This window comes from Rhinolophus sinicus, chromosome 4 (genome assembly GCF_057876585.1).
Source record: "Rhinolophus sinicus isolate RSI-liver-muscle chromosome 4, RSI-T2T, whole genome shotgun sequence".
NCBI lineage: Eukaryota > Metazoa > Chordata > Mammalia > Chiroptera > Rhinolophidae > Rhinolophus > Rhinolophus sinicus.
In genome coordinates this window covers 30,863,692-30,884,026 of record NC_142504.1, presented here as the reverse complement: position 1 = coordinate 30,884,026, position 20,335 = coordinate 30,863,692, and the positions used below count along the sequence as shown (strand labels likewise).

At 39.3% G+C, this 20,335-nt stretch overlaps 1 protein-coding gene across 9 annotated transcripts in view; it reads left to right on the top strand.

The window, feature by feature from the left end:
* DYNC1I1 (dynein cytoplasmic 1 intermediate chain 1) overlaps positions 1–20,335 on the top strand; it is a 289,513-nt gene that overhangs the window by 248,819 nt on the left and 20,359 nt on the right. For all 9 annotated transcript variants that reach the window (XM_088797746.1, XM_088797748.1, XM_088797745.1 and 6 more), the window contains one exon: positions 18,538–18,678. In XM_088797746.1, coding sequence (XP_088653872.1) covers positions 18,538–18,678 — 141 coding nt within the window. The remainder of the gene's footprint in view (positions 1–18,537; positions 18,679–20,335) is intronic.

Genomic DNA, 20,335 nt, shown 5'->3' with positions numbered 1-20,335 from the left:
TTCCCCATTTATCACCTTTTTTTCTACTCCATTGATCTTTTTCCCCTTCTGTCGAGTCAATTGTATACACATATGAGCACACAAATGTTTACATATTGACCAACATGTTATGGTTGAAAAACATGAAATAATACAACAGTGTAAATTTTTTTCACAATCACTCAAAGTTTATAGTTTACATTAAGGTTTACTCTTAGTGTTGACATTTTATGAGTTTGGACACATGTATAATAACATATACCCATCTTTATAATATCACTTAGAATATTTTCTCTGCCCTAAAACTTATCTGTGCTCTGCCTGTTCATCCCCACCCTCCCAACCCTTGGCAACCACTGATCTTTTTATTGTCTCCATCATTTTGCCTTTTTCAGAATGTCATATAGTTGGAATCCTATAGTGTGTACCCTTTTCAGATTGCCTTCTTTCACTTAGTAATATTCATTTAAGGTGACTTCGTGGTTTTTTTGTTGTCGTTTTCATGGCTTGACAGCTTATTTCTTCTAGTCACTGAATAATAATCCTCTTGTCTGGATGTACTACAGTTTATTTATCCATTAACCTACTGAAGGGTCTTGGTTGCTTCCAAATTTTGGCAATTATAAATAAAGCTGCTATAAATGTCTGTGTGAAGGCTTTTGTGTGGACATAAATTTTCAACTCCTTTGGGTAAATACTAATGAGTATGATTGCTGGATCATATGGTAAGAGTACATTTAGTTTTGTAAGAACCCACCAGACTGTCTTCCAAAGCAGCTGTTCCGTTTTGCATTCCCACCAGCAATGTATGAGAGTTCCTGTTGCTCCACACCCTTGTCAGCATTTGATGTTGTCAGTGGTCTGCATTTTGGCCATTCTAATCAATTTATAGTGGTATCTCATTGTTGTTTTAATTTGCGTTTCCCTGATGACATATGCTATTGAACAACTTTTCATATGCTTATTTTTCATCTGTATCTCTTCTTTGATGAGTTGTCTGTTGAAGTGTTTGGCCCATTTTTAAATCAAGTTGTTTTTGTTTTTTTTATTTATTGTTGAGCTTTAAGATTTCTTTGTATAGTTTGGATAACAGTCCTTTATCAGATGTGTCTTTTCCAAATATTTTCTCCCTGTTTGTGGCTTGTCTTTTCATTCTCTTGGTAACAGTGCAAATTTAATTAAGATTCTGCTACTAAGTAAAGGCAAGTATTGTCTTCACTACGCTTCTAATTAAAATACTACTACATTTGATCAATGTTCCATTTATTAATCCAACATTTAAGAATCTAATGTGTTTTTAAACCTCATGCCAAAAAGAAAAGAAATGAGACATTGTCCCTACTATAAATGAGTGCATAGTATACATGTCTTTACTCAAACTTGAGTAAAGAATGGAACATCTTTAAAGGAAACACATTTTTATCACCTCCAACATTACCTTAAATTATTTTCATTATAATATAATTTAAATGTAATACATATAGACAGAGGACAAGGTATACATTACTGTACTTATTCATTTAATACATAACTAGTAAGGGTTTACTGCGGTCCTGGCACTGGGAATTTGATAGTAACAAAGGTAGACGAAGTCCCTGACTTCCCTGGCATGCCCATGCTGGTTGGGAAGGGGGAAAAAAAGAAGTAATTGATTCTCATTATTCATGGCAGTTGTGGTCTATAAAGTTGCCACAGTGAATTGGCAAACAACAAACCATTGCTTCCAGGGGAAATACAGGATGAGGTCCTGAGAGCCCTTGGTCACCACATTTTCATCAACCAATCAATACGTGATCTTGTTTGATGTGTGTTTCTGTTCAAAGACACCTGATTTAATGTGTATGGTTGATTCATTAACAGTGAATTGCAGCCAACGGCTCATGCCTGAAGGTAGCTTATCTAGCACATATACTGCTCAGGGAGGCACATCCCAGCCTTTTTGTGTATAAGAACACTAGACAGCACTTCAGCACTATGCTTAGGGGCCATTTTAAACAGTGAAATCATCAACAAGAAAACCACAAAAAAATGGAAACAACATGGCATCCAGCAGACCACAGAAAGGACGTTTGTTTACCGTATGAGAGCTGAAAGGAGAAGGCAGAGAGCTTATTCAGCCTCAGCTGGGAATGTGCATGTCAGGTGACTCATGTTTTTCTCTACTCTGCACTTGTCTGTGAATGAGTTTGAAATACTGATTTTTGGGGTTCCAAATAACTTTGAGAGAGTAGGTGAATGTGGAAATTTGGAATCCATGAGTAACGAGGACCAACTAACTATACATGAAAGATTTCAGATGGTGATCGGTGTTAGAAAACAAATGAATCGGGGTTAAGGGTAGAGAGTGAAAGGACATTGGGGAGAGTATTTTAGATACATGATTAGGGCAGTCCTCTCTAAAGAGGGGAAACCGGGTAGACATGAATAATGAGAAGACTGTAGCTCTGTGAAGGTGAGGGAAATGGGTATTATAGGTGGAGGGAACAGGTCTGTGAAGCAGGCGCAAGCTTGACTTGGCATGTGTGAGAAACAGGATAAAGGTCTCCACATTTGCAGCAAAAATGGAATAGCAGGGGATGAGGTTGAAAAGCTCATCAGAGGTCAGGTGATACATGGCCTTGTTGATCTAAGAAGGAGCTTAGATTCTATCCTAAATCCAAGAGATGAGAAGCCACTGAGGGTTTTTAAATATTGAGGGTGCTAAAAACATGTATACATGTGGACACTTTGGTCAGTGTTGCTCAAGCAGTAGTTCACCATCATCAGGTGTGTCTGGACGCTGATGGTAACCACTTTAAGCCCCTCTTCTAATTGCAGAAGTGAAATGTGACTTGTATTCATCTTTTGTTATCGGTATATGTTGAATATTACAATTTTAACAGTTTTTTTCCTTTCTTAAAATGTGTATACATTTTTTGGCACCCTCTGTATATATGAGCTATAGCAAAAATTACAAATTAAATGTACTGCCCTCCCTTCTGCCCCGCCAATATACCATTTACAGGAAGCACATTCACTGAATGTGACAAGTGATATTTCACTGAAATTGAAGTGGTGCTCATAGTGTGACTATTGGGCTGACTTAGTGTGACTATTGGGCCGTCTTAGTGTGACTATTGGGCCGACTTAGTGTGACTATTGGGCCGACTTAGTGTGACTATTGGGCCGACTTAGTGTGACTATTGGGCCGACTTAGTGTGACTATTGGGCTGCTGTGTCATGACTGCAGGAATGACGTCGCCTGGCACAAATGCGTCATTTCCCCTTCATGGATCCTTGGTGTGTGTGTGTGTGTGTGTGTGTGTGTGTGTGTGTGTGTGTGTTTGTTTTTTTCCCCAGTTTGCCATAACTATAGTGAAAACACTCCTGCGGGCCTGGACTCCAACATATGCAGTTATAAGGTGACAGCATGGAGATGATCCAGAGCATATGTGCATTAATTTTTTGACAATCACCTAAAGGAAAATGTAAAATAATACTTCTCTTAGAGAACTCCTTAAGTTGTCCCTCCTTCCCTCCAAGAATCAATCCCACAGCGCTCCACGATTGTTTGAAAAACTTTGTTCTGACAGGCTCTTTAGGGCAGTGGAACGACCCTTGCGCCTACCACAATGGTGGGTAGTTATTATACATGTGCCCCAATCCACAAGATGTACACCATCCAGAGTGAACCCTTAGGAAAACTACGCACTTTGAGTATCACTGAGGATGTGTCAACACAGCTCACGGGTTGTAACCAACGTACCAGTCTGTGGGCAATGTTGAAAATGGGGGAAATTGTGCATGCGTGGGGCGGGGAATAGATGGGAAATCTCTGTACCTTCCCCTCAATTTTGCTGTGAGCCTAAAACTGCTCCAAAAAATAACGTTTACCAAACATACACAATACAACTTTGCTCTACGTGGAAAACTAAACAAACTTCAAGAATGAAGTTAAATTATATCTCAATAAAAGTGCACAAGAAAGACTCCAACGCAGCCCCAGAGCACCTAAAACGAAGGCAGAAAACAGTGGCTGAGACCTGGGGGGAGGACTCATCCCTGTTGTGTAGGTGCTTGAGAGGGGACTGAGGCCTTGATCGGGATCCCAGGATTGGACCATTTCGGGGGAGAGAGAGCCGTCCATCCTTCAAAGGTGGAAAGCAGCATGAACAAAGACCAGAAGGCCAGAAGGGACTCCGTGTGCAAAGGGGGCTATGAATGCAGCTGACTGGCCGGCGCAGAGGGTTTTGATTAGGGGGCGAGAGGGAAACCACTTTTGGAACGCCTGGTCCTGCCATTTCAGTACTGATCTGCCCCCGTGAGATCGGCTGGTGGTATTCATAGCCCTGGACTGTCTTGTCAGAGTGCTGGCCGTGGGATTTGTGGCGTGGAGGTACTTTCTCAATGTAGCTATTTGTACTGAGCCTGTCACTAACTCGGCAGGAGGTAAAAATTACTTGACAGTCTCTCCTGGCTCTCACCCATCTAAAGCGTGAGAGAGAGTGGGGGTGTCAGAGTGGGTGAGCATTGGGGAGAGTGAGTCCTTAAGAACTGAAGCTTTCAGTGAAGGAGATTGCAGGCCATTGAGAGGCTTTCCCACAGTCTGGGGGCACCCATGCCAGGCAAGTGGGCCCCCACAGGGGAGTCCCTGTGTCCTCCCATCCTCCCTGTAGTTAGTCTTTCACCCTCAAAGTCTTTGGTTCAGTATAGAAATCTCTCTTTCTCTCTCTCTCTCTCTGTCTCTCTGTCTCTCTCTGTCTGTCTGTCTCTCTCTCTCTCTCTCTCTGTCTCTCTCTTTCTCTCTTTCACTCTTTCACTCTCACTCTCACTCATGCACACACACCAAATTATTATCAAAAATCACTCTGGAGTTTAAACTCAGCTAAGGATCTTTCTCCTAAACAAAAAGCTACATTTTAACCCAGTTGTATCGGTTCCCATACAGGGCAATCATTTAAGCCTATTTGACTTCTTAAGGTGAGGGTGATAACATTTTGGATTTCATTTTGTTTGTCCTATAAGAATCTTGAGTTTTGGCCAAAAACCCAGGCCCTGGATGAATGTGCTTTAGACCTCACTTTTTGTCACTGGGCCAACTGGACTTGGGAGAGAGGGTGGAGCTGTCTGTTCAGACATGATTTTTAGTTTGCCCTTTGCCTCTGGAGCCAGAGCCCTGGCCCACATCCAGCTGCACGAAGAGAAGATTATGGTATTTTCTAGGTAATTTTAAGGAGCACAAACCCAAAGTAAAGTCAGGTGGTTTCAAGTCTGCACTGAATTTTTCATGTTAAGGATTTGTCATGATTTGGGTTTTCAGCAGAGCTGTATTTTAAATGATGAAGGGAATTGTATTCTTCTGGAGATAGGCATGTTTTGCTTGTTTGCTAATGACCTCTGGTTTTGCTTATGGGGAGTTTTGTTAACAAATGGAAATGTAGCAAAATAAAACACTCTCTTTCGTCCTTTCTTTTTATTCCATTTTCTTCTTTTTTAAACAATGGGAACCCTTGAGATAAAAACTGTCAAAACCAGGCTATAGATATTGGTTATTGTAACATCATTAATACTGTGTAAAAATAAATTAGTCACTTTGGCAATCAAACACATTCTTCTGATTTCCTGTCGGTGCTTTTAAACAGAGCTTTTCCCTGGCTGTTTGATAGATCCTATTGTGAAGAGAAAAGAGCTGTAGAGATGTATTCAAAAATTCTTTGAAAATTTTCCAACCTCAGGAACCCATTCAGCAGTAATTAGCTTTTAAGGAGGCTGATAAGGAGAGCTTGGCAGGGGCCTGCCTGGTGAGTTCAAAGGTCAACCCTTGCCTGTGACGAGAAGGTTCAGCTTTAAGACCCATGTCATGCTCCATCTACACTGCCTGCCTTGCCTTTTCCTGGCCTCTTACCCCATCCGCCATCTGACCCTCCGATTACCTTTTCTAAACGAAAGGGAAATCAAGACTGAGCCTACAGAGGGTGACAAAATTAACCCAAAATAAACTCTAATCTCAAGTACAGACGACTTCTGTTTCAGGGGAAAAATAGCTCTGTCTTGAGGCAAAAGCAACTGACTGAATTGAACAGAATTGCAATTTCTTGCTCAAGTTTAGTTGGGTCCCTGGAATGGTTTGACCTATTTGTACTGAGATAGCATTGAAGTCCACTCTCCGTCCTCACTTGTCTTAACGTTACAGAACTATAGGTGTAACTTAAAGCTAAGCTGAAAATTGAAAAGAGGCTCTTCTGGATCCAGAGAGGGGACATACTTTTATATTCACTGCAGTCCCTTTTCAACAGAAGTCACAGCAAAGCACAAGGTAGAGCTTCCATCATTGATTGCAAAGAGACGTGTTCAGGATGGAGGGAAGTAGCTGCGCAGAAACAACATTCTGCTTTGCACTCTTAGAGGCAATCCCATGAATGCAGACTTGTAGGGTAAATGAACCCATTTGATTGTGTATTAGAGGCCAAGAAAAAAAAGAGAGCCTTCCTTTTCTTTTTATTTGAGAGCTGTGCTAGATTGCTAGGGCTGCCATAACAAAGTACCATAGACTGGGTGGCTTAGACAACAAAAATGTATTTCCTTACAGTTTGAAGGCTAGAAGTTCAAGATCAAGGTATTGGCACGGGTGCTTTCTTCTGACGTCTCTCTCTTTGGCTTGCTGATGGCCGTCTTCTCCTTGTGTCTTCACATAACCTTCCCTCTGTACAAGTCTGTGTCCTAATCTCCACTTCTTATGAGGACACCAGACATATTGAATTAGGGCCCACTCTTGGGATCTCATTTTAAACTTAATTACCTCTTTTAAGGAAACTATCTCCAAATACAATCACATTCTGAGGTCCTAGGGGTTAGAACTTCAACATAGGAAATGTGGAGCCAACACAGTTCAGCTCATAACAAGCACTAAAGATATGTTATTATCATAGTTGACATTTGGTTATGGATGAAAAAAAAAGCAACAATGAGCTTCCCCTGGGGTTCTTTCACATACACGCCCCACTCCTCGTGCCTGAAGGGCTCCCATCCCTCCAAGCCTGATTTCCAGGGGCAGTGGAACCCGGAAGGACCGTGGATGTTGTGGGAGAGCAGAAGGAACATGGATGTTGAGGGAGAGGAGAAGGAACAATTGATGCAATATAGTCAATGTGAGAAGTGACTTTGTTGGTGTTGCAGCCAAAGACCCATTTCTTCATTATCACCATGTTCAGAATACATTTGTTCACTGGTGCAGGACATCTGGTAACACGTGGGCGAACAGGATTCAGGCTTCCTTATTGTCGCCGCACCATTCTCCTACTTGTGGGCATCACTGTTCTTCTCCAGACATAAACATTTAAGAAAATTCCATGTAAAAGTATATTAAGTTTCTCTCTCTCTCTCTCTCTCTCTCTCTCTCTCTCTCTCTCTCTCTCTCTCTCTCACCAATTGTAATTTATGTGGTATAAAGTATCTTAGGTACCTACTGATGCTTTAAATCCATAAATAAATTTTGTTTTTAGTGAGAGAAAATTCATCAGACATTGAATTCCCAATACCTTGTTCCTATAGTACACAGGAAATTCCTGATTAGATTTCCAACCATCCACATCACTATTAACCTATTTTTGATCACTGTTTTTCATATCACTTTCCCCTAGAACAGTCTCCTGCTCCTGGTTCCTTGCCCATGGGGTACAAGCACGCTGCAATTTTTTTTCTGTGACTGGGCAGCAAGCATGACCTTCATTAGATTTTAGGAAGCAGAGTGAGGGGAAAGCTTCTGAACCAAAGTACCATGCTAGAAGAACAAGAGATAGCCCAAGGAAGATGCTAAATCAAAAATCCATCAGGGAAAACAGGTTCAGCCCTGGGGAGACTGAAAAAGAATCCCAAGCCGAAAGAATCAGAGGCAAGTTCAAGGTTCTGCTCACAGGCAGATACAGGCTCACAGGCAGATATGGGACTGGACCCAGATGCTACCTGCTTTATCACCCACCCACTTTCAGTGTATCTTGTCTGCCTCCTACTGATGAGGCTCACTGCCAATTGTTTGAGATATAAATTCATATATAAAAAAAAGTCCAAAATGTCAAGCATGTTACATTTAAATGGCAAGTAGGTGATCTTGAGAAAAAAATAAAGTGACCTTAGACACAAACACCAATGATATTAGGATCCTCTTAGAGAATGGTGCTTGGTGATTGGATGGAATGGCTTAAAGTGTCATCTTTTAGACATGTCCTAAAATTGGATGAGTTTGCCAAACCACTTGGATTAGTTCGCCAACGTGCATCCACGCTGACCACTGCCACATTTCCCAACGACTCCTCAACTAACCCTCTCAGTCTTTTGATACTTCTCTTTCCAAGGCCATCTGTGAGCCCCTGATCACTTAATGCAATGGTTTCTTTTTAGTGCTCATCTTATATCATACTGTCTACCACTCATTCTTGCATCGCGCTCCAGCCGGATGATGTTCTCTTGGTTAGCCATGGCCTTTCCACTGGTTCTTTCTCCTTCACTCTCGTGGCCCAGTTTTTTAAAACTTTTATCACAGGCCTTTTTTTTTCTCCTTCTCCATGCTCTCCTCTCCATCAGCACCTCTTCTGAATGATTCCTTGACTCGGATTTCAAGCCTGCCTTCTCTTTCAATTCCAGACCCACATTTCCACTGCCAGCTTAGCCTGAGTGTAGTCCCCAGGGACTTACATGTCCATGTTTAAAATACAAACCAGATCTTCCTCTGCAACTCTGCTGCTTCTTCTATTTTCTATTCAATTCGTGGTATTCATCATTCAGTCGTCCACACCAGAACAACTGAAGAGAGTCACATGAATGTTAGAGGTCTCTGAATCTGTACATAACATAACGCTCTGCACGTTCATCACCGCATGTTTAATAAATCAGTAGCTTATTGCATCAAAGAGTCTTAACTCTATACTCAAGACCATTCATAACATGTTCTCACCCCCACCTTACCCAAAACCAAAATGATTTCCTTCCTTAGGACAAATCTTCAGAGCCCACGGGGCTGTCCCCACTGCTCGCTGTAGCATCTATCTGGGAATTCCACGCTGATTTACACAGCCACGTCCTTGCATGTTTTGCTTTTCTCTCCTGGCCTGGCTTCCTTACCCTCTATCAAAGTCTATGCCTCTTTCAAGGCGGGTCCCATCACCTGTTCTAGATAATACCTTCCTTGACCACATCAGACCATGGTAACCACCAACACGCCACCCCCCAAATCTCCAAATTCCTCTGGCACCTAACATCTGTACCACAGAATTTAGCACCTGGCTACATACTTGTTCTCTTTCTTTGGTATAAACAAGACAGAAAACCAGTCTCTTTCCCAGGGATTCACAGACATGATAAATTCCTCCTTGAGTTTTTCCCAAGAATGTGTCTTTGAGGAGGAATTTGTATTCTTTCTTTCTTCAGTTGGTGAAATCTGTGTACCTCCTTGCGATAGGATGTGTCTTAGTTATCAGGAAATTTAGAGCTCTTTCAGTACCAGATTGTAATAATCAGCTTATCTCAGGATCCTGGTAATAGCTATCTTTTCTACCTGCCTCTGTTGTGTGTTTATTCTTAATTTTGCAGTATATTTAACTTGTAAGACATCATAAATCCTTTTGGAACACAGTGAGAAAGTAGACCCCCAAGTAAACAATATTCTTCTCTTATTATTTCATAATTTTTATTTTCCTACTTGGACTCTGCGTCCTTGGGAACAGTCAGATCTTGTATTTCTATTGATTGCCCAAAGTAGAAAGGATCGAGGCGGTCCTTAATAACTCATTGTTGATAGATTAATACTTTTGGATATCCTTAGTGCAATAACCTATTTTGTTAAAGTAGGTTAGATTATTGTAAACTGAGATAGAAACATCTAAAAATAATTCTAGAAAAGAGCCCTGAGTAGACCTATTTCTGTAGGCATTTTGTTAAATGTTTAAAACATCAGTAGAATTAAAATACAGTAAAAGTCCAAAGTTAACGTTTTAGCTACTACAGTACCTAAATATAATACTTAAAGTAGGCAAGAAGATTAACCAAATCAATAGTTGACTGCCAGTAACACTTACCGGATGACAGAGTGCATTTTTTTCCACAACCCCAAGCCCTGCTGGCTGCCTTTCTAAGAAACACAACATTCAGATGGTGTCTGGCTTTTTTTCCTTCCCTTATCCTCATTTTCACTCCCCCTTCTCCCTTCCTAACAAAAGGTAGCAAATATTAAAATTGGCTTTCAATAAAACTACCTGTGCCAGTGATCAAATTCTTTTCTTTCTTCCCTTTTCCTTGGAAGGGGGGTGGAGCGTGGGGAGAGGGGAAAGCAGCTCCTTTATTAAGCTCACCCAGGGAGAATAACTTGGAAAAAAAACCCACAAGAATGTAAGCATCAAGTCACAGCCAAACTTAGGCTGTGTTCGTACTTCCTGTCCTTTTACACCCACCCTAACCCCAAACCCCTCCCCCAAACATTCAACTATCTCTACATACCTATAGCAGTTAAATATTTATACAGGCATGTGTGAATAATCCATATCAGTACAAACACTCTTGAGACTTAAAATTCACCCAGCTGACCGGGCTTTATTATTGTGCAAGAAGTAAGGGCTTGATGAATCCTTTCCTTTGCTCTTTTAACCAGAGCGGAAATGTTCACCTTTTCATTTCAATGATATGTTACACTAGTTGCCTTCCCCAGCTTCTCCTTCTAAACAATAATGTTTGAAGAGAGAAGGAGAATAACAAATAACAGACGTAATTATCTACATAATTATGAGATTCAAAAATACGTCCACCCCCCTCCTCCTGGTGTAACCTGTGTTTTATGTCTGATGTTGGAAGATGAACTAAAACTCATCTTTATCCCCCAAAGTAGCTGTTTGTGGACCAAACCAATGTAGACCCCTCTTGGCCACTCTCATGTGACCTCTTAACCTTGCAAATTGTACAAGTCTCCTAATTTATACTTGGTTATTTTCCTATGACCATTTCCAATGTCCTGTATCACCTCACCTCATGTTTAAAGTGTGTTTGCTTTTTGAATAGAAATTAATTTCTATTTGGCTTAGACGGAACAGAATGAGGTAAGAGAATATGTATGGTGTAAAGCAGGAAACATAGCAAATGCATTCTACATTTGAACAGAAGAGTTGGAATTGCTGCTATGTGGGATTCTCCATGCCTGTTCTTTTCATTAAAATAAATACAACTATCAGCTATACTAATTTCAGATATAATATAAAAGATCCATTGCATTAAAACCAGGAGACACAACGGTGCAGAACAACAAAAAACTGGCCTTGACCCTTTGAAAGCATGTCCTTCATACTTGTATATACAGTCAATTGTTAACGCAAGAAGTCGAAGTGAAAAATTAATTATTTAGACAATTTTACCATCAGACTTTAAACCTGTTCAATGGGACAAATCTGGGTATGTGACTCCTTGAAAAGAAATTAAATTTGTCTGACTGTTGTATTTACTCAATGTAGTGAGACCACGATGTCTGATTAGCTCTGGGAACTGGCAGATATTAACCTGGAAATTGAAAACTGAGTATGAATCAAGGTGTAATCCATGGACCTAGGTTTATGATTTGATATTTTTCAAATCTTTTTAAAGGATTCCGTGTGTGTGCATATTTGTACATTTATTTATATTGGTGAGAAAGTTGGTAAGCCGGATGCTAGAGTAGAGGTTGATAGGAAAGGGACCAGCGTGAAAGTGTTCTGCCCCTTAATGTACCTGCTAATAAAATGCAGTTGTACAATTTGACATTAAATAAGTAACAAATAAGAAAACACAACTGCAGAAGCCTGCAAATCCCACTTTACTTGCTCATCCTTCTAACTTTTCAAGTCTTCAAGGCACGAATACAGCTGCTCCTAGGTCCAGCCCATTGTCAGCCCTCCACACCGCCTAACCCTAAACACTAATGTCCGGTCTCTAATTAACCTGACCATTATCTAGACATTGAATGCTTCTTTCTCTAATATTGTGTTGGACATGAAAGCACTCGGTCATAGTAGAAATAGAATTGGGGAGTGGCCACCAGGGAAGGGCTCTTTTGAACTTGCTTGCTGCCTTCTCCAGCCACGTGCGTGGTCTTTGAGAGAGAGAATCAATTCAGTGAACAGCCACCTCAGTTGTACTAATGACCCAACTGTACAGTGACCCTCTGACCTGCCTCAATTCAAATAAGCCAGAAGGCAGAACATCCATAGCAAAGGAAACCCAGCAACTGAGATGAATGCAAACGGCAATTCAGGAAAGCACCACTGCTTGCTTAGTGTTTTCACCATGATTTTGTACAGAATTGTGCTACTAAAATGCTTGTTTTAAAAAAGAACCTTTAGGTGGAGCTAATATTCATAAAAATCATGCCAGTGCCAGGAAATGCTCCTTTTATGAATTAGGCAAAGCTTGTCGTTTCTTTTTTTTTTGCCGTGGCTTTAAACACTCAAATACTAGTCAAAACCTGTGAATATGTATACATTCTTTTATATGGATAATTATCTTCTTTATTGGTGGCGCCTCCTGGATTAGGAGGATTCTTCCATGCAAATAAGCAGTAGAGGAAGGTCGTGCAACAAAGAACACCTTTCATGTGGCTTCAGCACTTATTCAGCAAAACGTCGACATTTCTAGAGAGACAAATACTAAATTCCTGGATTTCTATAAACTTCATCCTAATTATTTTAAATTAATGAATTCAAATTAATGTCCTGATATATTTTTGGTTAGTGCATACAACCAACAAGCAGCCCCACGGCACATATTCTGTACGGAGTAGCTCACCCAAAGGATTTATGTCTAATTTTGAATTTCTGACTATGATAGAACCATGTAAAGATATTACCATTTAGGTATCATGAGTATTGTTTTAATATTAGCACAGAAATTAAGATAAATACAGGATACTTTGTACATTAGAAAGATCCCCAATTAAGTTGCAAATGTTTTCCAGTGATAGTACCAAATTCCAAATTCGCAACACCTTTTTTGGGCCAAGAGAGTTGGTTTTTTTGGTTTGGTTTGGTTCAGTTTGTGAGTTTTGGTTAGTTTGTTTAAGCACTTTCTTTTTATGGTAGAGGCATCCATTTTTGTGTGAGCCTGAAGTTTTGGGGTCCTTTGGTGGTTTTTTTTAAAAGAGATATTGTGGTCTCACATTTTAATGTTTCCTGGAAGAACTGGCTGGCTATTTATTTTAATTACTTCACAGGAACCCACATTACAATTTTTGAAGGACATTTTCTTATTACTCATTGTTTAGAATTTTGGTCATTTTTTCCCCAACAGAATAGAGTGTTCAAGGTAAGATTCCGTTTGTTTTCCTTTTATTTCAGAATAAAAATACAGAAATTCTACTATTAATTGTCTGCCCCCCATCCCACCTACCCATGTATTACCCCCTACCCCACTTCCTCTCCACTCCGAGATTTTCAAGGTTTGGGTAAACATTTCTGCAAAGGCTGCTTTGAAAGCTAATCATTTAGACACAAATGCAACCTCAACCACAGTGTTTGGAGGTGTTAGGAGACATTCTAACACAAATCTTTCTATTCACCGACCTTCAAAATAGTGAAGCCTATTGGGATGCTTAGCGGTGCCTGATAAGAGGCAAACAAATAATATAGAGGAAAGTAAAACAAACATTGTATTCCCTAGATATGACTTCAGTACATTTCTGACATCAGAAGTAGAAACTCATCTCTCATGAAATCATTTTATAGTTAACTGATTGGAAAAATATGCAGCTCTAATCATTGTCAGAAGTATACTAATAAAATGGAAACTCAAAACTAGAGATCAAGTCTTTATTATAAAATGCTGATGGATGTTGTGAAGTCTCATTTTTGAACAGAGTTCACTACCTGCCTCTCTTATGTAAATTTAATGTTCTTTATTCCTTTTCCAGGTGGTCAAATAGGAGGTCTATTACTTTCATGATTTCAAAAATTTTACTAAAAACCACTCTGGTACATTTTTATATGCACATTTTGATGAAATACAAAGTAAAAAAAAACAACATTGTGATATAATGTCACAGAACATCACAGAAGATGGCTTTAATCATAATACTTAGCTTTGAATAACTCTTTGTAAAAAAAAAAGACTCTCATACTTGATTCCATTCAGTCCTTACTACAAAACAGGTCATAGAATCATAAAGCCGCCCTTGAGGCCTGTTGTTCCAGACTTCCATCTTACAGATGAAAAGCTGAGATGCATAGAGGTTAAGTTAAATTTCCCAGGTCTGTAGTTTTTCCACTTTCTCCTATTGTCTTTTCTACTCCCTGTACCCTGTGTTATCCCCATCCTTCAGATAATTTTATTTTAGTCCCCAAAGTTAGAGACATTTAAATGTAGAGACATTTAGTGAACTTGACTCCAGCTCTTTGCCTACTAGCATTATTTTATTCTACTCTCTAATGAATGGTGTGCTGACTAAAGGGCCATTCCCATCCTATTTTCTGGTTTTCAGGAGAAAAAGGTGTCTGTTCCTGTACAAGGATCTAAACATGCATGGAATTCTATGGTGAACAGCTTTAGGCTTATTAATAACTGATTCAGGAAATGAAATAAATATTCTAATTGTGATCTTTTAAAACTCTTTCTACAAGTTACACTGTGTGTGTTTAGTAAATATTGGTTGTGTTGAATGGAATAGCAAAGAGGAAAGGTAACAGATCTGTTGTTTTTTCTATGAAGACTGAAGACCACTGCTGTTTTATAGAGTACCACATGGTTCTAGCAAATAGAGGATATGCTTAACAGCTAAAAAACCAGAGAACCAAGTCCAACTCTACCACTTACAACCTTCATGGCCTTGGGAAAGTTACTAGCTTTCCTGAACTATAATTTTCTTTTCTGTAAATACCATCTACCTTACAGAGATTTTATGCGGATTAAATTAGACAATGTGTATATAGAGTCAGGCACACAGCAAACACCCCACAATTTACCCTTCCCTGCCCTTCATGTCTGTCTGGGAAGTGACTGGTCGCCTGCTTCTCCGTTCTGTTTAAGAGTCAGGGAATTAAAATCAAGCTGATCCATGTCTGGAGATTTTAGCATTTTTGGCACAGCCCTGGAAACTTGCCTAAAACACAGGGTATCACGGCTTTATTTCATTGGCATGTGTCACATGTGCAGTAGGTTGCCTAACAGTGCAGTTTTTGTTTTCTTTAACAGTTCACTAATACTAAACATGGCATTAGAGAAGAAAACACAGGTCAAAGGGGTTTTTCTCTAATGAAATTTGATTGTTTTGAAAAACACTTTCTATGGTAACATGCTGTGGAACAATATTTAATTTACTAAATGGCCTTGAGTATTTTGCAGAGTAAATATTTAAAATCACCAAGCTTTTGCAGCTTTAATATATACAATTGATATTACATTTAAGGATCTTCTGCAGAATCGGTCAAATTTGCCCCCACATTCTCCACCATTTTAAAACTTGTAGTGTTCTAAAATCGGGGAAAATGCAGGAGCTCAAGTTATTACATCTTTGTGGATGCAGATATGCATGTTTCAAAATTCAAAAGTGGAATCTTTAGACTCTAATGCTTTTGATATATTTTATGAAAATGTTACTATCTCATGATATATGTGTTTACTATAAAATGTTTTATATGAAGCATTTGAGACAAATTTTTAATTGGGTTTTCAGATTACCCTTTGGGCCCTAGAATGAAAACTTTCTTTATTAAAAGAAGTACAATTAATATTCAAAATAACACTGCTTACTATTGTAAGAGTGGCATTAGCCTATGCCTATAGCATATGCCATGCTATGTTTGGAAAGTAGTGGTTCATAAATGTCAGTCCACTTAGTACCATGATAATGAATTCAGTCCTGACCAAGACTTTCCCAGCCTGTGAATTTATAAAGGTTAAAACAAAGCCTTTGAAAACATAAGCCCTTCTCCTTTCCCCAAAACAGGCACATACTGTAGCCTAGAATTACTTGCACAGTGATCTTTATAATGAAAGGTTCAGTCTTGAGGGTGAGGGATGATAAGGAAATTGGAGAAAACCTAGCGAATAATAATAGCATTTCAATACAATAATATTAAACGTGAGAACATTCATTTTTGGTAACATGAACAACAGCAGTCATGTCCAGATGTTTAAAAAGTGAGATTTTAGGATCTACTACCATTTTAACTGAGTTTCTCAGAGGAGACGCTAGTAAAAGAACAAAAGAAAAGAAATAGCACTAGAGAATAACAGGATAGTTTATTGAGAAAATTAACACATCAAATAATATCAGCTCCTTAGAAAGTGACTGTTGAAAGCTGGATGGTCTTCTAATTGATCAAAACAAGGACTGTAGATGTGTTATGTGTTTATTGTATGTCTGTATGTTTATATCTATGTCTAGACCTCTACGTAATCAGTTACACTACCAGTTGGGTTATTGAAAGAGGATACTGAGAATTGACTTTTATAAGCATGTGTAAGTCTTTTCCACCCTTTGACTTTAAGAAAAATGTGCTACTCATGTTCTTTAACAAATAGTGACTGGTTTGCTATAAAGTCAAGAATTGAGGGCAAGAATAATTTTCTACTAAGAGTTAGAATTTAATATTCACAAGTGGTCAGTGAAGGACCAGCTACTCCTTTTTTTCCTACATTAATAAAGAAAAATGATACAATAATGCTATTTTAAGGTATCATTAGATATTCAGATTTTTCTGGAGAAAGCAGTTTGAATAACCTAGTCCAAACAGTGAGAGGAAGGAAGAAGCTACATAAATAGAAAATAGTCTAATAATTTTAGCTCCAAATCACAGTGCAAACATGGAATTTAACAAACATTTTGGCATAAAAGAGTTACAGAATATTAAAATACAAAACTATATAGCTAAAGTCCTTTTACTTCTTTTTGAGATCTCAATGACATACATATTTTTTTCAGATTACTCCTCCGTTATATACTTTGTGAATTAAAAATAAGATGTCTCACACATAACACTGCCAACACACACGTACACACACATACAAATGGCCTGTCTAAAATCTTCTGTGTTGCTATAATAGTTTTACAATTGTGTTCACTTCTAAGCAATGCCAAAGTGATATAATTCTTGGAAAGATAAATCATTTATAGTTAGAGCCTTAATAAATTTTTGCATTAAGTTTAGGTTATGAAACTTTTATTGTCTTCTTGCAGATTTTTCTCACTTTGATTTTAGCACCCGCATTTTGTACATTTTACATTCACTAACAGTATACTGTGGGAGGTGGGAGTAATATTTGGAGCTGATTCCCTACAGATACAGTCTTCTAACATTCCATGCAGGTTGTTCATATTGTGTGTGTGTGTGTGTGTGTGTGTGTGTGTGTGTGTGTGTGTATATATATATATATATATATATTTTTTTTTTTTTTTTTTTTTTTTGGTCTTATTACCCTGGGCTGTATAGGTATTCAGTCAAACCCATGAAGAGAGTACAGACAGCTGACTGGATGAAGAAGACACTAGGAAAAAAAAAAAGCTCCCATTGTTTAGATTTCTGTCAGAGGATATAAGAATACTTAATTTCTTTTATCTCTAGGGCTTTCATTATCATTTAAATTTCATTTTACATTAATTGATCAGGGATTAGTAAAGCCATTATTCATAAATTAGAATAAGACAAGCCAGATGGAATGAATAATTCATGAAGTCCAATTACATTTTATTTCTGGTGTACTTTCAAACTGACTTCTGTGCTATTTTGATGTGACAATATTCACTGGAAATCAAGAGTGCCATTTTAATTTACTGTATCCCTCTGGAGTGGAAGCACTTGTATGCAATGGGGTGTCCTAATGCATTTCCCCCTTTCCCCAGAAAAGCCAGTTTTCGGGATCTTGGAAATACTGGGTGATCTAGAAAAACGTGGTTCACCTTCTATGAAGGTTCAGGCGTGTTACATCGAGCCACACCAGTCCTCCTGACGTGGGTGAACTGACACTAGTCAGGGAGACTATGATCTTAGAACCGTGACATTTTTCACCTCTCAGAAGAGCTACAAATCCCTTTAAAATATGTATTTCCCATTCCCCGCCTCAAAGGAACCATTCAAATAGGAATTTGGTCTAGAGTTGGACTGGAAGCAGAGTTGCAGCTACAGGCAATGACCACGAGGTGGCAGGCGTTGCCTTCCATGCAAAGGGTTCGGGGTGGCCGAAACCGCGAGGGCTGGCAGAGCATCCCCGCGGGTCTGATCCGGGCAGAAGGACCACGACTGGGTTCGGGCTCTGAGCGACTCGCAAAGCGTAGCAAGGATTCCGGGCTAATGGGCAGTCCTGTCCACCTGTCTGGAATGTCTAGGACGACAGTGTCTGAAACCGCCTCCCCCCATCCGTCCCAGCCCCCAGCCCCTTAAGAGCACCCCCCACCACGGTATTTATTTATGCCACTGGACAGTTCTAGTCACATGAAAGCTGCGGTTCACCTCCTCGAGGACTTTCATCTCGGGCAGTTTTATGACACTTTGTGAATGTGCAAAGTTTTTAATTAGGCTCGCTAGACAGCCCGAGGCAGCAGCAGCGCCACGAAGTCTTCACGGCCTCTCTGCTTTACAGCACAACAAGCCGCTCTACTCCTTTGAAGACAATGCAGACTATGTGTACGATGTCATGTGGTCCCCCGTGCATCCCGCGCTCTTTGCCTGCGTGGACGGGATGGGGCGCTTGGACCTCTGGAACCTCAACAATGACACCGAGGTGAGCGGCGGCGCAGGCGCCTGGGCCGGGAGGGCTGGGACGGGGGGCGCAGTCGGCCTCTCTCCATCTCCCCCCCCCCCTCTCCAAAACGGCCTTTTTTGGACAGACCCTCCAATTGCAGCTGGGCTGTCGACCCCCCATTCATGACTGCTCTGAAGGGAATTGGCAGATGCATTGGCCAAAAAAAAAATCATTTAATCTCACTTCATCCCTAAACCGTGGCAGATCCTGGACAATTGACGACCCTTATTTGCAAAGAGCAAAACGATATGTGTTCATGCTTTTCCCTAAGGGAAAGAACACACAGGCATATTTCAGAGCCCTGTTGAAATAACTCTATTGCCAAACATTTGGAAAAGTAAGCTTTTGTGGACGCTGACTTTTAGATTGGGCTTTTAAAAAGGGTAGTTTGTCCGTGTTTGCTATTTGTACCTCCCCTATTTTGAATCCATAAAAGATGATTCTGTTGATTGTTTATGTTTAGATCTAACCCCCTTTTGATTTTTACAAGGTAAATAATCCTTGTGTAAGATATTGCACTCACAGGCAGACTTTTTCAATAGTTTCTAACTCTGAACATGTATGTTAAACTCAGTATTTTTTAATTGGGATTTTTAACATGTCACATTTAGAGTATTTCACAAGTGAGAAATAGCCCTTTTTAAAATAAACAATTGGCAGTAAGGAGATATTCTTTTAAAAATTAGACCACATTTATGTTTTAAAAATTGTGCCATAAGCATTTTTTCCTTTTCTCCACTCTCAAAATTATTGAGGTGTTAATTCAGCTACTGGGGTTTTTGTTAAATATGAATATTAAATGTCCTTCAATTTAATAAAATAAAATGGTCTCTTCATTTCCTGGTTTCTGATTCAGGGCAACTCTCCATAAATAAGAATGAACAGGTAAGAGGGAGAAGTGCTGCAAACTATATGTCAAGTGGAGAACAAGAGAAAGCTCTTTTGAAGTGTTTTGAGCAGGAAACAGCTCAGCCTTTTTAATTAGGAAGCCTACAGCTGGAGGATGTGAGAAGGGCAGACTCCCTTGTATTTTTTCTGGGAGAGGGCCGGGAAATATTCTTCAGGTGTTATTTTGAGTCATTTTATCTTGCAAGATTATGTGCACCTATAACCAATGCCAAATAGTTATCTTTTAAAAATATTTCAATTTTAAGTCTGTATTTCCTTTTGGCTAGGGAGGGAACCAAAATCAAGAACTATATGACTAGGATAAGAGTTATAATAAAGCATCTTTGAAAATAATCAAAAGGCATGAACATGTAATGCCCATCTTTGGGGATGTTGAAATGTTTATAACATTATTACTTTTAATAGAAAGATGTTATTACTTCACATTGTAATGGTTTCCCAAAGTCTTTCACCGCCATTGATTAAAATCATATTGCCTCTATCTGCTAGAATAAACTCATTCACTTAAAACAACCAAAAAAACACACATTTTCCTGATTGACTCAGGAGACCCCTTATATCAGAAATCAGATTTAGTAGGGGTGACATTTAGGTAATGCCCAACTACAATGCAATGGAGTGAGTGTTCTTTAAACTCCTTAATAATTCCTATTTAACTATTTTTTGGGTTTTTTTTTAATCTGCTTTTTAGGTAAAATGAAATTAATGTCTCAACATTGCCAAATGT